A 23,743-nucleotide genomic window follows, 5' to 3' on the forward strand; every position below is an offset into this window, starting at 1 on the left:
GTTTTATTGCAACAAGACTCACTATTTTTTGATATATTATTTAAAGAATATATATTGTTCTATCAAACGAATTCAGAGTTTCATTTCATTGACATTAAAATATCTTAACCTCAAAATTAATGGGGAAACCGAACGCCAATCTCCTTTTCCCAGAATTTATATGGTATGTTGTCAAAAGTAAGCTTATTACCCCACACCCTAGAGATAGTCAAGAGTCTCATTCTATTATTGCTGCACTGAGTGGCAGCTGGCGCCCTTCAAATAATGTATGTGTAAGTAAGCAGGTAACAAGTAAGTGTGAGTACAAGGTTCAACAAGTGTGTATTTTATTTAATGAATGTTAATTTTCATAATTTCCATTTTAAATGCAGATATTCAGATTTTTCAAGTTAAATGCAGATATATATGTTTGTAAAGTTAGTCAGCAAGTTAGGAAACTCTCATTTTGGCCCCGCAACGTGGTGCACAAAGAAATTCAGAATTTGGTCTGAATGACAGCATATCATAGGTTCATTTTGGGAGAGTATGCGCATTTAAGCGAACGGAAATTATTACCGGTAAATTTCAGGAGTGTAATTTTGTGATATATATTTGTATTTTGGGGACATGTCAAGGGATTTGAAGAGGGAAATTAATTTGAGATCGCGTACTATCACTAGTGAACCAAAGATGGACAAGGAAGACAATAACAAGTCATGTGACGACGAGGTCATTGCTTCGGCGGACATCCAAGGTGAAATTCAGAGTAGGGAGCAGGTGAATACGATGGAAGGTTTTGGGATAATTCAGGAAAGTGTAGAAATTGAGAAGCACACTGAAACCCAAAAGGAAATCGCGGGGGGAATGAACCAAGATTTTCTAAATTTGCTGATGGCCAAATTTACCGAGATCTGTAATGAAAGTCAGAAACGAATGGAGGAACATAATAAAGAGATGAAAAATTTTATTAGTAGTAGTGAAAATAGTCAAAAACGTATGGAGGAAAAGATTGATACTAGTAGTGAAAATAATAAGAAAGAGATGAAAGAGATGAAGGAATTTTTTAGTAGTAGTAGTAGTGAAAATAATAAAGAGATGAAAGAATTAATTAGTACTAATAATGAAAATTGCAATAAACAGATTAACTCTCTAAGTAATAAAATGGAACAAATGATTGGTATTAGTAATGAAAATAATAAGAAACAGATGGAAGAATTAATTGGCAGTAATAAAGAAAATTGTAATGTGATCATTAGTAATATAGATACTAAGATATTAGAGATAAATAATCAAACATCTAAGTTAGAAAGTAAGTCAAATGAAAAGTGTGTTGACCTTAGGGAAGAAAGGGAGTCGAGTCGGAGCGAGCTTCATACTCAAATTGAGCATGTCAAAGGAACTTGTACAGAGAACATCAAGGAGTTAAGTAATAAGATTTATAGTAATCGGGAAGAAATTCATGAGATAGTCGAGAAGAGATTGGACAAGATTTGCAATGCAGTTGGGGAAGAGATGGGGGAACAGATTAGTAGAAATGAACAAATTGAAAGCAAACTTGTGGAGGTCACTGAACTACGGAACGAACAGGAAACGCTATCACAGCAGGTGAGAAAGAGAGAGGAAGAATTGCAGGAAGACGTGAGAATAGTGGAAGAGAATGCTGAGAGAGCAGCGGAAGAAGAAGAAGAAGAAGACGTTGAGAACTGCCAGGGAGGGATACGGCAGAAAGGTAAGTCGGCGGGTGAGGTGATAGTAGTGAGTGGTTTGTTCAGTAGGGATCGTGATTTAACCAAGTTTTCTGGAAGACAGTTCAGTACTATAGAATTTGTAAAAGTAGTTGAGAAAACGTTTGCAAGTAAGTTGAGGAATAATGTTATTGAATGGGAATACGTACTGGAAATCTTGTCAAATGTGTTTATCGGTGAAAGTAGAATATGGTTTCGAGTATACTGGAATAATATGTCTAATTTAGGAGAGTTTAAAGTGTTCATTGACAGGCTTTGGGAAGAATGTTTACAGGGGCGAGAGAGAGAGCGCATGATGTCTGGTAAAAGTAGTATAGTAGAGAGAGGGGGGAAAATGTTAGCCGTGTATCAGAGAAGAGGTAGTGATCATGATCCGCAGAGGATTAATAGTTGTGTTCATGGTGATAGTGGTTGGAAGAGTAATCAGAGAGAATTGGAAGATGGGAGGCGTATGAATTTGAGTTGTGAGAGAGAGTATCAGAGGAGTAATCAGAGAGAATCGGAAGATGGGAGGCGTATGGAATTAAGTTGTGAGAGAGAGGGTCAGAGGAATAACCAGAGAGAATCGGAAGATGGGAGGCGTATGGATTTGAATTATGAGAGAGAAGGTCAGAAGAGTAATCAGAGAGAATCGGAAGATGGGAGGCGTACGGATTTGAGTTATGAGAGAGAAGGTCAGAAGAGTAATCAGAGAGAATCGGAAGATGGGAGGCGTACGGATTTGAGTTATCAAAGGGATCTTAATATGAAGGTTATCAAGGTTTTACAATGCTTAGTAAAGCTAAAGGTTCCACCTATTCAATACGTTATCGTAATGGTCTATTTAGAACATCACATATTTATTTAACTTATGTATTTTATGATAAGTTAAATAAATATGTGATGTTCTAAATAGACCATTACGATAACGTATTGAATAGGTGGAACCTTTAGCTTTACTAAGCATTGTAAAATCTTGAGTCAATATGGACAAAAAATGAAGTTTTTAATACTAAATAAGGTTATCAAGGTGTCGTTATCGAGCCAGAGTATTTCAGATTCACAGGGAATCGGGTAAGTTATGTGGACAGGCTGAAGGTAGAAGATGAACAGGTATGTAGTATAAGAAGTTATGTAGTAAAAGTAGATTTAAGAGTATAGTGTGATTGTGACCTAAGTAATGTTAAGTGAGATATTTAAGTACTGCCGTAGTCGTAGATCATGCAGTAATTAATGGTAGCAGTAAGTTAGACGTAAGAAGTGTTCTGGTAAGTGATGTAAGTACTTATAATACTGAGAATATGATGTATGTAGTGAGGTAGTAACTCCGATGATGGAAATTGTGATATGAAGAAGGTAAGTGAAGGCACTATTAGATATTATAACAGCCGTTGGGTAAGTCATAGTGAGTAAATAAGATAATAGCGGTACCAATCATAATTAAAGATAATTGTAAGTTTCAATCATGCCTTGTTGTACCAAAACTTGTGTATTCAGTTGTTTTAGGAGCTAACTTGGTTGCAAATCATGGAAGTAGAGTAGACTTTAATTTAGGTAGTGTGTGTTTGTTCTAGGAGTAATCTAGCAAAGAAGTACGTGTTAATTATGATGGACTGAGGTAAGTGTGTTGGTGACGTGTGTTCTTTGAAAGATATGAGAGGTAAGTGAAGTTGTTCCTAGTGAGAGGAAATTTGTTGGGTGTGTTACGTGCCTGTACGACCAGTATCCGAGGGATAGTCGGTATGAGGCAGTGACGTGAGGTAATTTGAGTGAATTACAGGAGGAGTAATTGTATTCGATGTTAGGTAAGCATCGAGATGGATTTAGTGGTAAGTGAGGAAGAACACGTATATAAACATAAATTTGTAGTACATGACCATTCATCATTGTGGGAGGTAAGTACCCCATTCAACTTAAAAATGCTAGTGACGTCTAAGAACAAATAAACATTATACTGGATTACAGAATAATTGAACCATCCTATAGCCATAGTATTGATTCTTTAATTATTGTTGCCAAGGAGGATGTGATCTATTGAGATATGTAAGTTAACAAGGGCAAAATTGATTCAGTTTGAGTGACAGAGTGCTACTCAGAGTTCCATTTTCATCATCTGCAGAGGCGGGGAATATGTTGAAGTTATTCTTTTTTATCAGGGGTATTTCACTATTGTGAACCGTATCGGGGAGTGTGCATATTCTTATAAAGATCAGGAAGGGGATATTGTCGGTATTTATAGTATAATGAATGTAAAGAAGTATTTCACGTGAGATTTGTTGAAATAAGAGTAAGATGAATAATTTTGTGAGAAACTGGCAAAATAAAACTAACATCTGCGATATGCGTGTGAACCAAGTGTCGTATTGGTGTATTGGAATAATAAGTGCTACATTGTCATGTACTGTGTGACAAAAAAACGGAGAACAGGACATTGGACAGTTATCTGCGATAACAATATGCGAGAACAGTTCTCATATAAGTGATATTTCACAAAAAGTTTCGATATGTTAAAAAAAAAAAGAAGAAGAATGTAGTGTAATCATTTAAAATTATTTGTATGTGTTTAATCAAGTGCTGTACTCTTGTGATTTGTATGAGAGAAAAAGAGAATGGGACACTGAACAGTTATCTACGATGGCAATGTGCGAGAAAAATTCTCATATATGTGATGTATCATAAAATGTATGGATGCTGAAAAAGAAAATTATTGTTGTATACTCATTTAAAGTGTTTATATGTGTCAGTGTTATATATATATATATATTATGTTGTTCATAAATCAATCGATTCTTTGTTCTTCGATTTATTTATGAGGGAGGCGAATTGTAAAGGTTCAAATCCCGTTACAAGATGATATCTGTATTTTTATTATTGTATGATTTTATCTGTATTTTATTATTATTATTATTATTATTATTATTATTATTATTATTATTATTATTATTATTATTATTATTATTATTATTATTATTATGGCAGTATTATTATTATGTTATCTGTGATATTGTTACTATTATTGTAATTATCAGTCTTATTTAATTCGATTTTGCAATTGCCTGTTGCTTGCAAGATTGTACTTACATGTATGCGTATATGCGTATGTGTAGAATAACACTCAATACCTGTACAGTGAGAATTGTTGTATATATCAGAGATTGAATGTGACGTTGGGACATTGTGCAAGATTAGTGGCGATTCTGCCAAGTCATCGCCGCGCCATGGCTACGGCATTGTATTTATTTAGATATGCGCTCACGGAGTTAGTCGCCGCGGGGCTATTTCACCACTGTGTGTTATATCTGTCGCGTAGGTGGGAGTATGTCATTGTTATTTCTGGAGATTACGTAGCGGTGTCAACCAACGTCTATATAAGGGGGATGCATATTGTAGCGTGAGTCATTACTTATATGGATGCAGTACAGTGAAGAAGTCTACTAGATCAAGAAGCCTCAGTCGGTCGGCCAACAAGTGTGAACGAGAGATGGAGAAGACTCAGTGAGCCATTAATTATTGGTCATTGAGAGAGTGAGGACAAGGTTGGTCGCTCACTCAGTTGGAGACACGGACGTAAGGGCTTACCATGGAGTCAGAGAGGGCAACCCTGGACCTGCCAAGAGGTCATACCATATTGACTTACAAAGAAGTCAGATGATATGGAGAAGAAGCAGTCGCAAGGATGTATCACCACGTTAGGCGTGACACATCTACAGTAAACACCAGAGCAATGGATTACGTCGTAATTACACTCAAAGTATTGAAGGTACAGTCAAGTGAATCAGTGAGGGAAATATTTCGTATAAATTGTTAAATGTCCGGTCAAGAAGAATTCAAATTCATGCCTAGTTTCTTTCAGTTGCAATGTCATAATTTCATATTCTCATCTGTTTTATCGCAACAAGACTCACTATTTTTTGATATATTATTTAAAGAATATATATTGTTCTATCAAACGAATTCAGAGTTTCATTTCATTGACATTAAAATATCTTAACCTCACAATTAATGGGGAAACCGAACGCCAATCTCCTTTTCCCAGAATTTATATGGTATGTTGTCAAAAGTAAGCTTATTACCCCACACCCTAGAGATAGTCAAGAGTCTCATTCTATTATTTGCACTGAGTGGCAGCTGGCGCCCTTCAAATAATGTATGTGTAAGTAAGCAGGTAACAAGTAAGTGTGAGTACAAGGTTCAACAAGTGTGTATTTTATTTAATGAATGTTAATTTTCATAATTTCCATTTTAAATGCAGATATTCAGATTTTTCAAGTTAAATGCAGATATATATGTTTGTAAAGTTAGTCAGACAGTTAGGAAACTCTCACCTATCCTTCCATATTGCATTAATTACTCTATGAAGCCACTGTATTCCTATTGCACCAGTTGCTTTGATCATATCTTCACTGACTTCATCAAATACTGTTGATCTTTCTTTGGGCATACTATTAAGGCCATCTCTACTTCCTTCCATGTTAGCGGGCTCTCTAGGTCAGGCTCATCATTGCAGCTTAAGCTGACCTGCATGGTTACATCATTGAAGTCTTTCCCAGTACTGTTGTATAAATTATCAAAATAGGATTTCATGATCTTCCTTATCTCTGTCTCTTCCCTAACTATGTTACCATCTGGTTCCTATGGTTCTATGTATTCATTGTCTCTTCTTATATTTCGTATTGTTCGGTAAAGTAGTTTAGAATTAGCTTTGCTGTCTTGCTCTAGTTTATCTGTGAAATCAGTCCAAGCTTTCTGTTTTTCTTCGGCCACAATTTTCTTTACTCGTAGCTTCTGATCTCTGTATTTCTGCTGCAGTTCGTTTACTCTAGATTCATTCCTTTGACTTCCTTTTTGCATTTCTTTGTCTCTGGCTTTCCTGGTTTCATTTTTTGCTTTCACAGCAATCTTCACCTGATTGTTCCACCAAGGAGTTTCTTTTGCCTTCATTCTGCTATTAGTTTTACCACAAACTTCTACTGCAGCTCCGACAATGCTTTCTTTGAATCTAGTCCACTCGATGTTGCCTTCTTGTAATGCATCTGATGGTAATTTATTGGTCACTTTTTCTGTGTATTCAACTTGTTTCTCTGCCTTCTTTAGCTCCATGTCTTGATTTTTGGTTTCCTGTATTTCTGAGGTCTATAAATTTCAATGTGCTTTATTGCTGCGAGGAGAAGTCTGTGGTCACTGTCCAGGCTTTCACTTGGTATAACTCTGACATCACATATGGTCTTTCCTGCTACATTGTCTTATATAAAATAATCTATCAGAGTTTTAGTATCTCCATTCCAACTGTATATTGTTAGTTTATGACTTCTGAAACAAATTGTTGTTTATTCTCAAGCCATTCCTTACACATAGATCTCAAAGACTTTCTCCTTCTGGGTCTCTGTCTCCATAACCATGTGAACCTAGTACATTTTCATATCTAAGCCTGTCTGATCCAACTTGAGCATTTAGATCTCCCATTACTATGATATTTTCTTCTCTATAGCTTCTTCTAAATCAGTTTTGAATTGTTCTTTTTCCTCTTCGTTACAGCCAGTCTGTAGGGCATACACCTGGACTACTGTCATCACACTCTTGTTAAGAGAGATGTTCAACTTAATAATTCTTTCATTAACATATATTATCTCACTGATGACATCAATGTCCTCTCTTAATATAAAACCTACACCATTTTTGGCTTCTGTTTTATTTCCATTCCAATGTAGTTTGTATCCTTTTCTTAGCTTTCTTGTTCCTCTTTCCTTCCACTTTGCCTCACTCAGGCCAAGAATACAGAGGTTCCTTCTTTCCATCATATCTATCAGCTCCTCACTTCTGTCAGTCAAGGTCAGGATATTTAATGTTCCAATTCTGTGTTTAGGACTCTTTCTTTTGGGCTTCTTCTCAGAACATCGTACTTGAACATCAGCCTTACGGTCACCATACATTGCAGATGTTTGAGAAGATGTGTCTATCCAGTATTTTTGCGTTCTGAGGCTCGTTTTGTAGTTGAAAGCAATTGATATAACCCTTCAGTTGACTTGCTAAGCCTAACACTGCTGGGGATTTTCTGTCAGGGGTATTCTCCCTTAGCCTTTGGCAGCCCCTACCTCACTGCAAGACAGCAGCTGATGAATTTATGTGTCATTTCCTACACAAGGGTCTCATCAAACCTTCTAGGGGAAAACTCCTCCACCCGTAGCTGTTGGTTTCCCCTAGTTTGTCGGGTTTGGTGTCGGCCGCCCAACCCTCGGCCAGACAGTCGCAGGTAGTACCGTCTACTGTCCCATACGGTAGCAGGATCACTCCTGACCTGACAATAAATCATGGCATGTTAGTCTTAAGAAATTATTATGTTTGTATACTATACTATGTATGGTTAAAAAGGTCCCAAACCTTGACTTAAAGGTTGTCTACAGGCTGAAGATGCCCAAATAATGGGTGAAACATGTACCTGACCTGATAGGTCTACATACATTCATGTAAATTCAAACCATATTAAAAGTGGAAAGTATTGAATAGGTGGTTTTATTATATTATCCTTGAGATTCTATGCCTAGCGACATCTTCAATACAGAATAATGTAATGAGAGTTGTTACTTGTAAGTGGTATGTTCCAAGCTGTCAGTGGAGATATAGCATGGAGTGACATCAGTAGACAAATAACTTAGAGTTGTGTCTTTAAAAGTAGAAAAGATCACAATATAAAGATAAAGGTGGAATTCAAGAGGATAAATTGGGGAAAATATTTCTTTATAGGAAGTGGAGTTAGGGATTGGAATAACTTACCAAGGGATATGTTCAATAAATTTCCAAATTATTTGGAATTATTTAAGAAAAGGCTAGGAAAACAACAGATAAGAGATCTGCCACCCAGGCGTCTGCTCTAAATGCAGATCAGTGGTGACTGATTGATTGGGTGGATTGGCACAAAGCACTCCAAATAGAGCGCCACCTCACACTCTGAGCAGACGAGACTCGCTCAAGAGAGTTTTTTCATGGTATAATAAGCACAGAGTCTGTTACTACCTCTCACAGCGAAATGCTCACCTTGTATTCATTTGAGTGTAAAAGACAAAAATCTCACAAAAAACAAATGTGAGGTTATGTTCTGTAATCAGAGTAGCGGTATTAATGCAGCAAGTATCTTCTAAGTGGTTCAAATCCCCAATGATAAAACTTGCACAATAAAAATTTGGTGCAGAATGAGGCTAAGTGTTGTTAAAATAACTTAGCACATGGGTGTTTATGCAACAGGAAATATATAGCACTTGAAGGTTTAACCCTCTCAATGCCATGCTCTCATGCTGAGAATGTGCCAAGAATGCCAGGCTGATTAGTAGCATTTCACAAGTCCCTATTTAAAACATCATATAATTTACAATTTTGAGTATTTTGACTTTGAACATGCAGAAAATGTAGAGGATAGTATGTATTTACTACTGACAATGATTACAATACCGTTAAGTTTCAACATTTTTAAAAGTATTTTCTGAACACTTTGAAAACAAAGAATCAAATTTTAAAAATAGCAATAAAAATAATTCAAAATTTAAATTACACTTTAAATATAGTAAACCTTCTGCAATGCAGTTAACCAAGTAAATAAGAACAGAAAATTTTAAAAGTATCTGTTCCATAGTTCAGTAGGTAAGTACTGTTACAAAACTGCCAATCATCACATGCCCAGAGATACACATGAAATTCAGAAATCCAGTGTGTGTAAACAAATGAACAAATGCGTTATGTACTGATAAAATTAGAAACTACATATTTTACTCTATAGAAAAATGTGAGATATTGCCATCTGCAGTTCATAATCGCGCTAAAGGCGGATATGAAGGTGGCTGTTCAAATGATGATTTATTGTTGCTGGCACAAGTACCAAACAATGATATATCATTGCCTGGCATTCTAAAGGTTAGAAATCATCCCATTCAATAGTGCCTTACAGAAGAAAGTGTAGATATTTAGTATAATATAGATAGATGCTAATCAGTAAACTCTTTACTACAAGATACTCACAACAGGTGTAGGTGGGCGTTCTCTCACTGATGAGGGCACCCTTCCTTCTGTTATACCTTCTGCAGCCTCATCGATGGCAATAGCACCTCCGAAGCTAAAACAGAAGACAAATACATATGTGTATGTAGGATTTATTTCTGTATTTACATGACGTGTATAGTTTTATTTCAAAAGCAGTAGGTTGATGTAAGCTCACAGCTACACGACCCTAACTGCATGGCCAACACACTCTGTTAAGTCTCTTATCCTTTCCAGGTGCGAAAAAAATATTTCCTTTGTTGAAGTTGGAAGATAGGAAAAAACTAGAAAGGGTCCACCTTTTCAATACAAAAATGTTATAGTTTATTTATAACATGTATTTGCACTTGGGACTAGTTTCGACGCTGTGTTGGCGTCATCATCAGCCAAAAAATGGGAAAATAGGCCAGTGTGTAGGCATTCATATTACACAAGGTGTTACATTAAACAATACAAATCTTGCAAGGAGGTAAAAACATGGATGAATATAGAAACAAATGAATCGTTGAGAAAGCAAAAGTTATACATGTTAAAAATAACCTTAACCACACATCTTGCAGTGCGAAAATATTCTTCTTGAATGATTCCTGAGTATAAAACACACGTGCACACATTTCTGAAGAGCCAGCAGGCAGGACACAGTAAAGTGAAACCTTAAGAGTTCTTCTGAGAAGAGTTCATCATTTTTCTATGTTCCGATTAAATAATGAAGTCTCCCTTGAGTTCCTGATAAACATACACAACAGGAAATTCTCCTTCACTCTCAACAATAGATATAAAGACCAACGGTAAATTTCATTTTTCAAGGACGTGAAAGCATGATCTTGAACGTGATGTAACTCCTTTCATTAAACCCATTTTTTATACAAGGTGTTACATTAAATAATATATCTCACGAGGAGATAAAAACAGGGACGAATGTAGAAACACATGCATCGTTGAGAGAGCAAAAGTTGTACATATTAAAAATAAGCTTAACCACACAACTTGCAGTGCGAAAATATTTGAATTTGAAAGATTCTTGAATAAAAGACGCACGCGCACACACTTCTAAAGAGCCAGCAGGCAGGAAAAAGTAAGGTGGAACCTTAAGAGTTCTTCTGAGAAGAGTTCATCATACTTTCAATGTTCCGACTAACTAATGAAGTCTCGTTTGAGTTCCTGATAAACATACACAACAGGAAATTAAACAATACACATCTTACCAGGAGATAAAAACAGGGAAAGCTTCCGATTAAATAATGAAGTCTCCCTTGAGTTCCTGATAAACATACACAACAGGAAATTCTCCTTCACTCTCAACAATAGCTATAAAGACCAACGGTAAATTTCATTTTCAGCTTTCCCTGTTTTTATCTCCTGGTAAGATGTGTATTGTTTAATTTCCTGTTGTGTATGTTTATCAGGAACTCAAACGAGACTTCATTAGTTAGTCGGAACATTGAAAGTATGATGAACTCTTCTCAGAAGAACTCTTAAGGTTCCACCTTACTTTTTCCTGCCTGCTGGCTCTTTAGAAGTGTGTGCGCGTGCGTCTTTTATTCAAGAATCTTTCAAATTCAAATATTTTCGCACTGCAAGTTGTGTGGTTAAGCTTATTTTTAATATGTACAACTTTTGCTCTCTCAACGATGCATGTGTTTCTACATTCGTCCCTGTTTTTATCTCCTCGTGAGATATATTATTTAATGTAACACCTTGTGTAAAAAATGGGTTTAATGAAAGGAGTTACATCACGTTCAAGATCATGCTTTCACGTCCTTGAAAAATGAAATTTACCGTTGGTCTTTATAGCTATTGTTGAGAGTGAAGGAGAATTTCCTGTTGTGTATGTTTATCAGGAACTCAAGGGAGACTTCATTATTTAATCGGAACATAGAAAAATGATGAACTCTTCTCAGAAGAACTCTTAAGGTTTCACTTTACTGTGTCCTGCCTGCTGGCTCTTCAGAAATGTGTGCGCGTGTGTTTTATACTCAGGAATCATTCAAGAAGAATATTTTCGCACTGCAAGATGTGTGGTTAAGGTTATTTTTAACATGTATAACTTTTGCTTTCTCAACGATTCATTTGTTTCTATATTCATCCATGTTTTTACCTCCTTGCAAGATTTGTATTGTTTAATGTAACACCTTGTGTAATATGAATGCCTACACACTGGCCTATTTTCCCATTTTTTGGCTGATGATGACGCCAACACAGCGTCGAAACTAGTCCCAAGTGCAAATACATGTTATAAATAAACTATAACATTTTTGTATTGAAAAGGTGGACCCTTTCTAGTTTTTCCTATCTTCCATTCTCAGTTCAATACGGACCAAAAATGAAGCTCTTATGTGTAAATGATTTGTTGAAGTTCTCAAAATCAAAATGCAGAGGTAACTTGAGCAATCAGCATTTGAAAGATATTTTATATATTCAATAGAGCCACAGTTTGACAAAACTCTGCATTTAGAAAACAATTTTCATACCTCTCACTAAAATATATCTTGTTCTTATTATTATTAATCTGTTTACCCTCCAAGATTAGCTTTTCCCTCACACTCAGCGAGGGATCCCACCTCTACTGACTCAAGGCCACTGTCCTGGAGCATGAGACATTGGGTCAAGGTATACAACTGGTGAGGATGAGTGGTTTATCAAGTGACAGAGTTCAGTGATGTATCAAGTACTTCTGAAAGTAAGGAGAAGGATAATGCTGCTATTGCAACTTGGTAAAATTGTTACGTTGGAGAATAATTCCAGAAGAACTTTCTAAGGTTAGTATCAAAATGAGATTGTTGTACAGTATCTAATACAGTAGTCTGCAATGTAAGTAATATTTCTGTGTTGATATATTTATTTGAAGAAGCTACGAAGGCTTCACTGTAACAGTGTTTTAACATGATATGCCATGATGTGCCAAATCATTGAATTCCAGATTAGAATAATGAATGCAGTGACTTAGCAGATATTTAGCGTGCCGTCAAATTTCATCAGCGTTTATATACTGCAGAGGACTGTGTAAACGTAATGAGGAACTGCAGGCAGAAAAACCCCATTCTTGTTTGCCAGATGGAAGATGCGTCGTTCTTCAGTTCAGCAGAACTTGAAAACCTGATCATGAATCGGGAAACAGATGTCCATGGTTGCAAGATAAAATGGCAAAACTAAAAGAAATCCACTTCCTGAAATTGCAGCTGTTCTGTATGTACATCAAAATTAAATTTGATGGTGAATATATAGAAGTAAATCTAAATATGTTAAGACTGGGATGACCATAGGAAACTACAGTTCACTTTCATCAGGCATTAATACCTTTGTGGCCGAATGGAAAACCTATCTCTGAAGCTGAACTTGGAGACCTGAAGTTGCTGATGCACCTAATACTTGCAGATGCCAATTAATTTTACCAGAAACTTCAAGGAGATTCTGACATCGTGGACAGAATAGATGGATTCAGTGGAGATCCTGATTTCGAGATTGAATTAACTGAGAGTAACAATCTTATTACATGTCCAATGCTTTATATGAATTTATAGAAGCAAATATTTTAATCACATTTTCTGTTCCTGTTCTGTTCGACAGAGATAAGTAATTACAATTGTATACTTTCTTTCAGCATCACTTTATTTGTCTTGGAATAAGGTAATCATAACCACATATACCGGCCTCCATATCATTTACTTAGTTTAAGGGACTGCCATTCTGATGATGATGATAATGATGACGATGCTTGTTTAAAGGCACCTACCATCTAGGTCAATGTCCCCTAATGGTATGAGAGACTGACATTCTACTTAGCAACTAATGTGCATCTAAAGCAGAACAAAACTTATCAATGGCTTACTCCTTACCATTTGTATTTGACTCAGATCAGTTGAAATTCATCAAATCAGTAAGTGGTTATAGCAATTACTTTAGGGAAAGGTTCCTCTTCTAAAGTTTCTCCATCTAAAACTTGAATAATGTGCCGGAGTTGTGGTGTGGCTCACGATGGTTCAAGCACTTAGCGCAGTAGGAGATTCAGGTTGTAATCATGACTGTGTTCACATATTTTTTGAATTGTTACACAGTAGATACTCAGCAGTAAGGGGTTATTGGTGTAGCATTTTGGTGCATTATTCGCAGTGAGAAATACCTTAAATTGCATCATTAGTCTAAGCACCATTTTTCAAGAAAATCTATGAACTGTGAGTATAAAAATGTTGAAACTTGGTGAGAAGATACAATCTATTATCCTACAAGACCAGGAATACCACATTTAACAAAATTATGTTTGCTCGAATTTACACAAAAACCTACAGTTAAACATGAATATCTCAAAACCAACTTATGGTGCTTGGTCTGATGATGCATAATGGCATCCAATTAAGGTACAGCCCAAGCATTTGCGTGGTGTGAAAATGCAAAACCACGGAAAACCATCTTCAGGGCTGCCAACATTGGGATTTGACCCCACTATCTCCCGGATCCGAGTTCACAGCCACGCCCCTAACCACATGGCCAACTCACCTGGTCTAGACCTTTCCCTTCCCATCTTTGCTATAAGATCTTTCTATGTTGGTGCGACATAAAGGTACCTGTAAAATAAATTTTTCAAACCAGTAACTGAATGATAGTTAGACTACTTCTTAATAACTTCATACAAAATAATATGTCAGTGTGAGTGTTATCACTTAGATCGTGATGCAAGTGTAAGGGACTAATAAAACTTAGAAACAATATTCTCTAACCCATAGGTAAATAATGGAATTATTATTATTATTATTATTATTATTATTATTATTATTATTATTATTATTATTATTATTATTATTATTATTATTATTATTATTATGACTTGTGAGGTGTGGCTATGAAGTTGTTTACACCTATTAGTATTATTATTTACGTAGTTGTGTATAAACTTTATTTGGTATAATCATAATCGTATTATTTGTGAGGTTATGTCATGAAACATCTGCTGTATATATATTAATATGAGTTTATTTAATGTAAGAATATGTAATTAATAGTGTAATTTTATTACCTGTATATATGATGTACTATCCACTGCAATATTGTGCAACACACTGTAATAGTCTAGAACAATGCAATGTGCGACTCGAATTATGTAGAAAATTCCTTACATTGTAAATAGGCTTTTGGAGACTCTTCAATTTACAAGAAACATGTCATATTCTTCTAGAATCCTGGGCAGGCAATGTATGTAAAAGGCAGTCTTGAGGGTAGAGTAGAGTTGTTTTAATGAGACTTGTGTGGAAGTCATGTTAGGTGAGTGTTTGAAGTCAAGTATGTGAATTCGTTATGTTGGTAGTTGGTTGTGACATGCTACTGTAGCAGTCAGATGTTTTTCAAGATGGCAGTTCATTAGTGCATGTGTACAGAATACAAGTAAATATCTTGTGTGCACAATTGACAGCATTTTGTCTGCATCTTTGTGATAACATCAAGAAAAGTGTACCAACTGGGAGGTCAAATGTTGACTGAATATAAAAACTGGGCTAAGTGCCAAAATCTAAATTCTGAGATAAACAGAAAAGAAAATTGTCATTTTCACAGTTTTTTTCCTTCTGAAAAAGCATAATAAAGTCAGAAGCATTTACATTATAAACACTCATGAAAGCTTAATGTTACCTATTATTATAATTACCTCTTTTGTCTGAACATTTTAAGAAATGAGGTATGTGCCAACTCTTGTTCCATTAAAACTGGGCTAAGTGTCGTTAAAGTATCACAATAATGAAAGGCAAAATTTACAAGAAAAGAGTGAGCGAACGACAGGTATGGATAACATTTCGATAAAGAAAGGAGGAAATCTTTTTAAAATGAATTTTATTCATAAAACAAAAAAACCAACACAGCTAAAAGAAGTCACCATAAATGGTAATAAAATCAAAATAGTAACTCAGTTTAAATATCTTGGAGAAGTAATAACACATAACTTAAATGAAAAAATCTCAATCCAAGTAAGAACAAATAGATTAGCTAAAGCACAAAAATTAACATGGGATATCTACAAAAAGAAATGTCTATCAATAAATACAAAAATAAAACACTACAACACAGTTATAAAACCGGAAGCTACATATGCAGCAGAAACACTCTTTTACCTGAATAAACAATCAAAGACTGACAGACTTCAGAAAATTGAAAGGAGGATTGGAAGAACCTGTATCAACAAAAAATATCAGAAAGATGGACAGTGGCGGTTAATACCTAACAAAGTCGTGTACAAAGAGCTAGAACCCATTACAGATACTATGCGTAAGAGGAGACTAGGATTCTTTGGACATATCATGAGGATGCAGGACTCGAGACTTCTGAAACAACTAGTACAACACAATCTCGTCTCAAAAAATACCACAACAGGATGTAAATGGATCAGAGAAGTAAGAGAGGATCTGAAGGAAATAGGCCTTACAACAGAAGACACCAAAAATAAGATAAAATTGAATACAAAACTCAAGAATACAAACCTCCGCTTTACCCTTACACAAAACAAACCAACAACACGCACATTTTCAACTGAGGAAAGGGCACGAAGATCGGAGCGTCTGAAGAAGTACTGGGAGGACCGCAAAGCCCGAACAATCCCTTCAAAGAGACCTGAACGACGGACTGACTAAAGTGATCCTATGTGGTCATAAAAGAAGAAGAAGAAGAAGAAAACAAAAAAACTAAGTACTCAAGTCATAATAATAGTAGGCCCCAAGTAAAAAGTAGTGCTCTTGAAAACTTTATTGTAGAAAAAATTCATAATTTGAAAACGATGTAGTGTACAGTACTTTTCTTTTGGCTATAATAATTGTTATACAGATATTAAAAGTTTTAATACGTAAACGGTGTTCTTCAAACCATGGCTACTGTGTTAGTTCAGTGTAAAAAGGTTTGTTTTCTTCCTTTAGGTAAGGAATCATCTTTTTCAGATCTTCCTTCTTTTCAGGCTTCAATCTTGATGTCATCCCCAACTGTGGCACTTCAAAGTTTTTTATAGTTTCATTCGTTACCCCTTTTTTAAACACGTTTGTTTATGCCCAGAGTTCAAAATCACTGGAAGTTTTTTTTGTGTGTATACAATTCCTGGATTTTTCTTGGTGACTTTGACCCAAACAACCTTAGAAATTTCTAAAGTTGTTTGCATATGCAACTGGCAATTTCATTGCCTCCCCGGTCACTCATAACCTCATGCCAAACAAACATAAATCCCTGATTGTTGTCAGCCATGTGCAAACCCAGATTAAAACAAGACAATTGTCGTGAGTAATACGTTTGGCAGTGGGTTAGTGTTGGTAAAGAAAACACTTGCTGCAAATCGACAAATTGTACAGGTATCACTTACAGGAGCAGCTAATTCTTTGTGATCTAGTTTCATCATTTCTCTGGCTCGCTCTGCTTTCCTGTGGTGAATTTCCAGTGAGGTTCGGTGTAGTTCGCTGTTCCTTTGGTCATTTTGTACTTTGTTGTGCAACAAATCGCAAGTATTACACGTGTCTTTCCTCGGTTTCCAAAATCTTAGGTTTGGAAAGTATTTTCTCACTGTTTCTAAGTAAAACCGGTACTAAACTGCAATATCATGTAACTACAAAACCAGTCACATGGCGCTTCTTGGCACATAGCCCGGATTTGATACATGGTAGGTGGCACTTAGACCCAGGCGAATTCTTGTGGCTTAAGTTTGAACTACTTGCAGACTGAACATCACATAGCCTGGTTTTTACTGCACAGGCATAGGCACATAACCCACGTTTTAGCAATAAAATGGAATTTGAATGTTTTAACACTTAGCCCGGTTTTTATATTAGGTCGACAAATTGTGTTACAGTGAACAAGTTGATTAACATGTGTTACAGTACCTCACTCCTCTTGTCACCTTCACGTCACCACTTGTCACCGACTGAAACATAATAACAATATATTCATGAATAATTAAAAGTATTGTTTTGACTAGAGAAGAAAGAGGAGGGAAAGATAGACCTACTTAGTAAAAATTGGAGGACAAGGCCTTGAAAATGTGGAAATATTCAAGTGCTTGGAGACCAATAAATAAATACAGTAGGGAAATGCATATTACCAGAGTGTGAGGAACTTTATCTGCAAATAACAAGGAAGTGTAAATAGGTGATGTGTAAGCAGGGCTGTAGTCAAGGGTACACGCAGGTATACTGCTCTGCTTGACTCCACTCATTAGAGTATGTCTTGTGACTTCTTGCATATACTGTGACCATTCACGACATCATCAAGAGCATGTCATGACATCCTGAAGTGAAATATGCTGTTTTCCACGCAGTTCTATAACAAAAAGTGTCCAAACTAGCACTTTTCACCTGTTCCAGGACACGAGTGGCTCTCTGTTGCCTCATGCAACTGAAGTCTCATTGCAAGTAATTAGAGGGAGAAGTGAGTACATGCACCTGTACTTGGAAAGCGCTCTCTTTTTATGCGTTGGACTAGGCACACCTCACGTGACTATGAATCTAGGTCACCAAGTTAGACTCAGGAAGTCGTCTCACTGTACGAAACAGTATAACCCCGTGAATTCCCCTGCATATTCACTGGTACCAACTCACAGTCTTCAGTTGTTTTTAATAATAATAACTGAAGTTGCGAAGTATATGATGGATATTTAGAACCATTTTTCGGTACAAGTCCCACCGGACTTAATGCAAGAGCGGGTTCGTATAAAGCACATTTCTTACAACTTGAAAACTACTGAAGATATTTGAGCCAAACTTTATATTTAGCATCCACTTGTCCAAGGGTAGGTTTTTCTGGTGTCTGTTTGTCTGTCTTTCTATAATTTGAAAACTTCTGGATATATTTCCACCAAACTTTGTATTTAGAATCCACCTGTCCTTGGGTAGGTTTTAGGTCAAATATTGTTTGTAAATCCCTGAACCGACTGGGGGTTTATATGAAACTGAAACCGTGATTTTGTTCTCCCTAAAAATATACACAACGAAACTTAATGGAAATCTACCTGTCTTAATAGAAATTAATTTCAAAATATTTTTTCTCATGTGCATCATTTCAATACCAAGATTAATAAGTGAGGTATCGTTAACGGACCGTTTCTTGGTACAAGTCCCACCGGACTTAACACAAGAGTGCATGTAAAGCATAATTCTTACAACTTCAAAACTACTTAAGATGTATGAACCAAACTTTATATTTAGCATCCACCTGTCCAAGGGTAGGTTTTAAGATCAATACCATTTTAAATTCCCAGTATGGACTGAGGTTTTATGGGGAACCGAAATGGTGATTTTACTCTCCCACAATATTGATGGTTATGAATTTCATGTTTTTGGTCCGTATTGAACTGAGAATAATATATTATTATTATTAACTATTACCATAACATCTCATTTCACTTGTTATTCTTTAAAATAACATTGTCTTAGGATTTCGCCACAAATGATCTTTGCTCCAATACGGCTGATGATGACCCCTAGATGGGTCGAAACTAGTACCGTGTAATTTGTAATTTTGTGAATATATTGTAGTATTGAAAAGGTGGAAACGTTTACGTTGTTATTATTATTACTTATATATTTTTCTCCCACAATATATAAAGTACAAGACCAACCTGAGTGGAAATCAACCAAACTTGATGGAAATCCAATTCTATTTTTTTTTCTAATGTGCATTTTCCCAACAGGAGGATTAATAAGGGAGATAACATGAAAGGTCGGTTTCTCAGGCTAAGTCAAACAGACATAGCCCAAAAGGTGTTATACATGGAGCAGATTCCTTATTTATATATATAATAAATCAAATCATAACGACCGTGCATCTTTGCATTGACTGTTTTGGTGAAATTTTCATACAGCTTTCTGTTTAAGGGGTAATAATGACCATCTGCATATTTTTAGCTATAGTTTTTTGAAAGTCCTAAATTTTACCCCCCTCGCCCAAAATCTAGATTGCCTCACAATCTGCCACATGAGCTGGAAAATTGAAATTACGCAAAATTATACGTTTTAGCTGGTAACCTACGGAAAATTTCAAAGATCTTTAAATTTTTCACTTTTTATGCCGAAGAATATTGAAATATGGAGGCAATTTAATGATGGTGCAGACCTTTGTTTCAAGGTATTTCGCAGCTAAACGGTAAGTCCTATCACAAAACGGATGGCACGGTCTCCATTCAATCTGGAGTGATCTACAACTTTGGTCCTGTGACATTTTGTCCTCTCTCTCTCTCCCTAATAGGGTAGATTTGGCTCTATATTCCGATTGTTCGTAAATTTTGTGCTTTTTATACATATGTTAGTTAGTTTGACATTCTTATACGATAAATAGAGTCATCCAGTTTGGCAAGCACATTGACATGACCAATGGCTGTATGCAAACCAAAATTCATGATTCTAGCTTCCACATAAGTATGTGAAAAATAATGTAAAATATTAAAAATTTGCCCAAATTTCACCCCATTCAAATGTTGTAACTCAATCAAACTGATATTTAGGGGAGATAAGAGAAAATGTTTTAAGACCAAATATGTAGAGCTGATAGCATCCAGGGTACTAAAGAGATAAAATTATTTTCTGCGAGAATGTGAATAATAAGAGGGGTTTCAATGTTCTGCTATGCCTGGGAAGTGAGAGTTGAGGATGGCTGTCAGCTGGTCTGTGTGATTTATGGCCTCCCAGCAAGGCAGGGCCTGGGCGAAGTTTTTGCGTTATCATATTGGGAACCAGAATGCAGGCAGCTTGCTTTTCTCTTCTCGATTTAACGATTACATGCAACAATTTAGAGATTACTGTCGTCGTATATAGTTCATTAGATGAAGAGTCCCACCATTTTCTATTCATAATTATTTAAATTGTATAGGGAATTGCAGGTAAAATATACCCCACTTGCCGGAAGATCTTGGGTTCATTGACAGGAAACAGTGAAAGTTAATGCTCACTGTTGTCAAATGCGGATGGATTGTGCCATCTGTGATTCATCTTGTGAATGTGAAGTGTATATTTCCTTGTCTTTTTCTTTCAGAGAGTGCTAAATTTTTATGTTACGTGATGTATTGGCTGTTGTGTCACTATATGTGTTGTTCGCAGGAGGCAACATTGTTTAACACGTTGAGTGCCAGACCGAATTTCATAGGATTGCCGTCTAGTGCCGTGAGCTAACAACATCAAATTACTCCCTGGTGCCAAAACGTTCACAGGTTTAACCAAGCATACGATTGCTAAAATGAGGATGTATTTATGATCTATTAGGTTAACTTATTATGTATATTGGGTAAAATATTGCTCCCTGGTCATTACGAATTGTACACGTACACGCGGCCCCATGTGGAGTCGCACTTATACAGTAGTTACTGTCCTGATGCTCGGTCATACTTACCTTTTTTTAGCAGGGACGCGTTATATGCTGTTGAATATTTGAATATGATAGATGTGTTAGCTTGTTTATAACGGAGCTGTAAAAATATATGATCCCCAATTTTAGGTCAGGAAATGTTTGTAAATGATGCTCTTCCTATTTTAGGTTAGGAAATTTTTGTATAAAATGTAGTTATATAAAGTAGTGAAAATCATGTGAATTTGATAAATTAGGATGTAACAGAATAATGTTATAAATAAAATTAGTAGTTAGTATATAATTTTGTTTCTATAGCTTTTAATTTGAGTAAGAGAACCTGGCAGCGATGGTTGTGCACCATGGGAAACCAGTGACTATAACGTTGAAGATGGTCATAATTGTTGCAACAGCTGGCTTGGAAAACACAGAGTACTGTGGGGAATTGTATGATGAAGACTGTAATTCATCAATGTGATTGAACGTTCAAGATCGATATTTGCTCTGTACTGGGTTCAAAATCACTATAACTATACACTTCGTCTATATCATCATTGTCTGACTTGTATATATCATCCAAACTATCTGCACTAAGTCTTTTATTGCTCGATTTACTCGTAACAACTTAAAAAGGAAAAGGGAAACTCACAGCACTGCACACTTACATAAACTATCCGTGCACGAGATAGACAATGACTTTGTTACCCTACAAAGTACTCTTGACGTACCCATATGGGGTCACGCCAAAACAGGAATTGAGGGATGGAAGGTAGACTATGTACGTACTTAAATAGATGACCAGCAGATGGCAGGAAGGGACTCGCACAGTTCTCAATTTAGAACTAACGTACGACCCCATATGGTGACGTGAAGTTCAAAAACTTGACTACTCTCACGTACCCATATGTGGTCGCATGGCACTCGACATGTTAAATCATTTCTTGTTATTTATGTTCAGTAATTTCCCGATGATACAAGCACCATTAAATAAGTTTGCTAAGTAAATGCCGTGATACGACCTTCATGTGTTTGAAAGTGCACTCATGATAACTTTATTATTTACCTCAGTTCACATGATATTAGGGTACCATAACTTATCATTTGGAATTTGTTAAGTAACGACATAATAGAATGAACTGTTGCAGGATATGCTCATGTTTAATTTTATTTGTGTGTAGTGCTATAGTGCGTAATGTGGCAAGTGTTTTTTAATAGTTAATTAATAAGAGAGGGAACATCTTCTCCAGATTTCAAAGCTACAGAGCGAAAAATGCAAATTAGGAATGGACTAACGGACATTGAATCACTCAAGATTAATTTCAATATACATATTTTGTGTGTTAAAGTGAAGTGGCATATCCGTGCATATATTAGATATGTGTTTTCTTAGTAATTAAACTTTTGTTTAGAAAGATAGAGTGCCGGCCCCATGGTGTAGGGGTAGCATGCCTGCCTCTTACCTGGAGACCCCGGGTTCGATTCCCGGCCAGGTCAGCGATTTTTACCTGGACCTGAGGTCTGGTTCAAGGTCCACTCAGCCTACGTGATTAGAATTGAGGAGCTATCTGACGGTGAGATAGCGGCCCCAGTCTAGAAAGCCAAGAATAATGGCTGAGAGGATTCGTCGTGCTGACCACACGACACCTCGTAATCTGCAGGACTTCCGGCTGAGCAGCGGTCGCTTGGTAGGCCAGGCCCTTCAAGGGCTGTAGTGCCATGGGTTTTGGTTTTGGTTTGGTTTGGTTAGAAAGATAGAATCATTCTTCTCATTTATTAGTGTAGTCGTATTCCTCCCACAGTTAAGGTTCCCCTACTATAAAGATAATTAGTGTATTGCCCTTTTTCGAACACACGATAGACCTGTAATGCTCTCCGACTCAGCCGCGGACGTTACTCTAGTAGGGGAGATGGGACTTTGATGCCGGGCTTATGTTCGAAGGTCTCATCAAAGGCGCTCCATTCTGATATTGTATTTAAGGGCCATGATAATTTATTTATGTACTGAAGCCTTGGACAGGTACAATACCTTCTACTTTGGTTTCTTTTCGTTTTAATTTTTTACATTCTGTCAGCGAGTTTTAACTATGCTGGGCTGAGTAGCTCAGACGGTTGAGACACTGGCTTTCTGACTCCAAGTTGGCAGGTCCAATCCTGGCTCAGTCTGAAGGTGCTCAAATACGTCAGCCTCATGTTGGTAGATTTACTGGTATAAAAGAACTCCTGGGTGACAGAAATCCAGCAACTTGGCATCTATGAAAACCTTCAGAAGTAGTTAATGGGAGAGAAGGATAGAGAAAGGTCCACCTGTTCAATGCTATTAGATTAATATAGTATCTGGTACCAATTTCAACCTTGCTATGTACATTAGGTCATCTTCAGCCATGACCAAATTGGAAATACATGTAACATATAACCACAAATAAAAAATTACAAAATTGATATGTCTTAAGTAAAATCTAAATCTCAAACAGTGATGAAATGTCAGACTACACACTTAAAATTGAAACTAAAATGACACGTTAACACGTTGAGTGCCAAGCGATTCCATTTGGGTAAGTGAGAGTAGTTAAGTTTTTGAACTTCACGTCCCCATATGGGGTCCTGCGTTCGTTCTAAATTGAGAACTGTGCAAACCCATTTGGGTGCGCAGTAAGTATGTGTTTTGAAGCTGTATAAAGTCTCTTCCTGCCACCTGCTGGTCATCTATTTAAGTACGCGCATAGTCC

The 23,743-nt window shown here is 36.4% G+C and overlaps 1 protein-coding gene across 1 annotated transcript in view; it reads right to left on the bottom strand.

Annotated features, from left to right (window-relative positions):
- Positions 1–23,743, bottom strand: part of LOC137500506 (trichohyalin-like) — a 196,175-nt gene that overhangs the window by 45,120 nt on the left and 127,312 nt on the right. Inside the window, exons 11-12 of the mRNA XM_068227425.1 lie at positions 17,567–17,607; positions 9,711–9,804 (exon numbers count right to left, since the gene is read on the bottom strand). Coding sequence (XP_068083526.1) covers positions 9,711–9,804; positions 17,567–17,607 — 135 coding nt within the window. The remainder of the gene's footprint in view (positions 1–9,710; positions 9,805–17,566; positions 17,608–23,743) is intronic.

Source organism: Anabrus simplex, chromosome 4, assembly GCF_040414725.1.
Source record: "Anabrus simplex isolate iqAnaSimp1 chromosome 4, ASM4041472v1, whole genome shotgun sequence".
Lineage (NCBI taxonomy): Eukaryota > Metazoa > Arthropoda > Insecta > Orthoptera > Tettigoniidae > Anabrus > Anabrus simplex.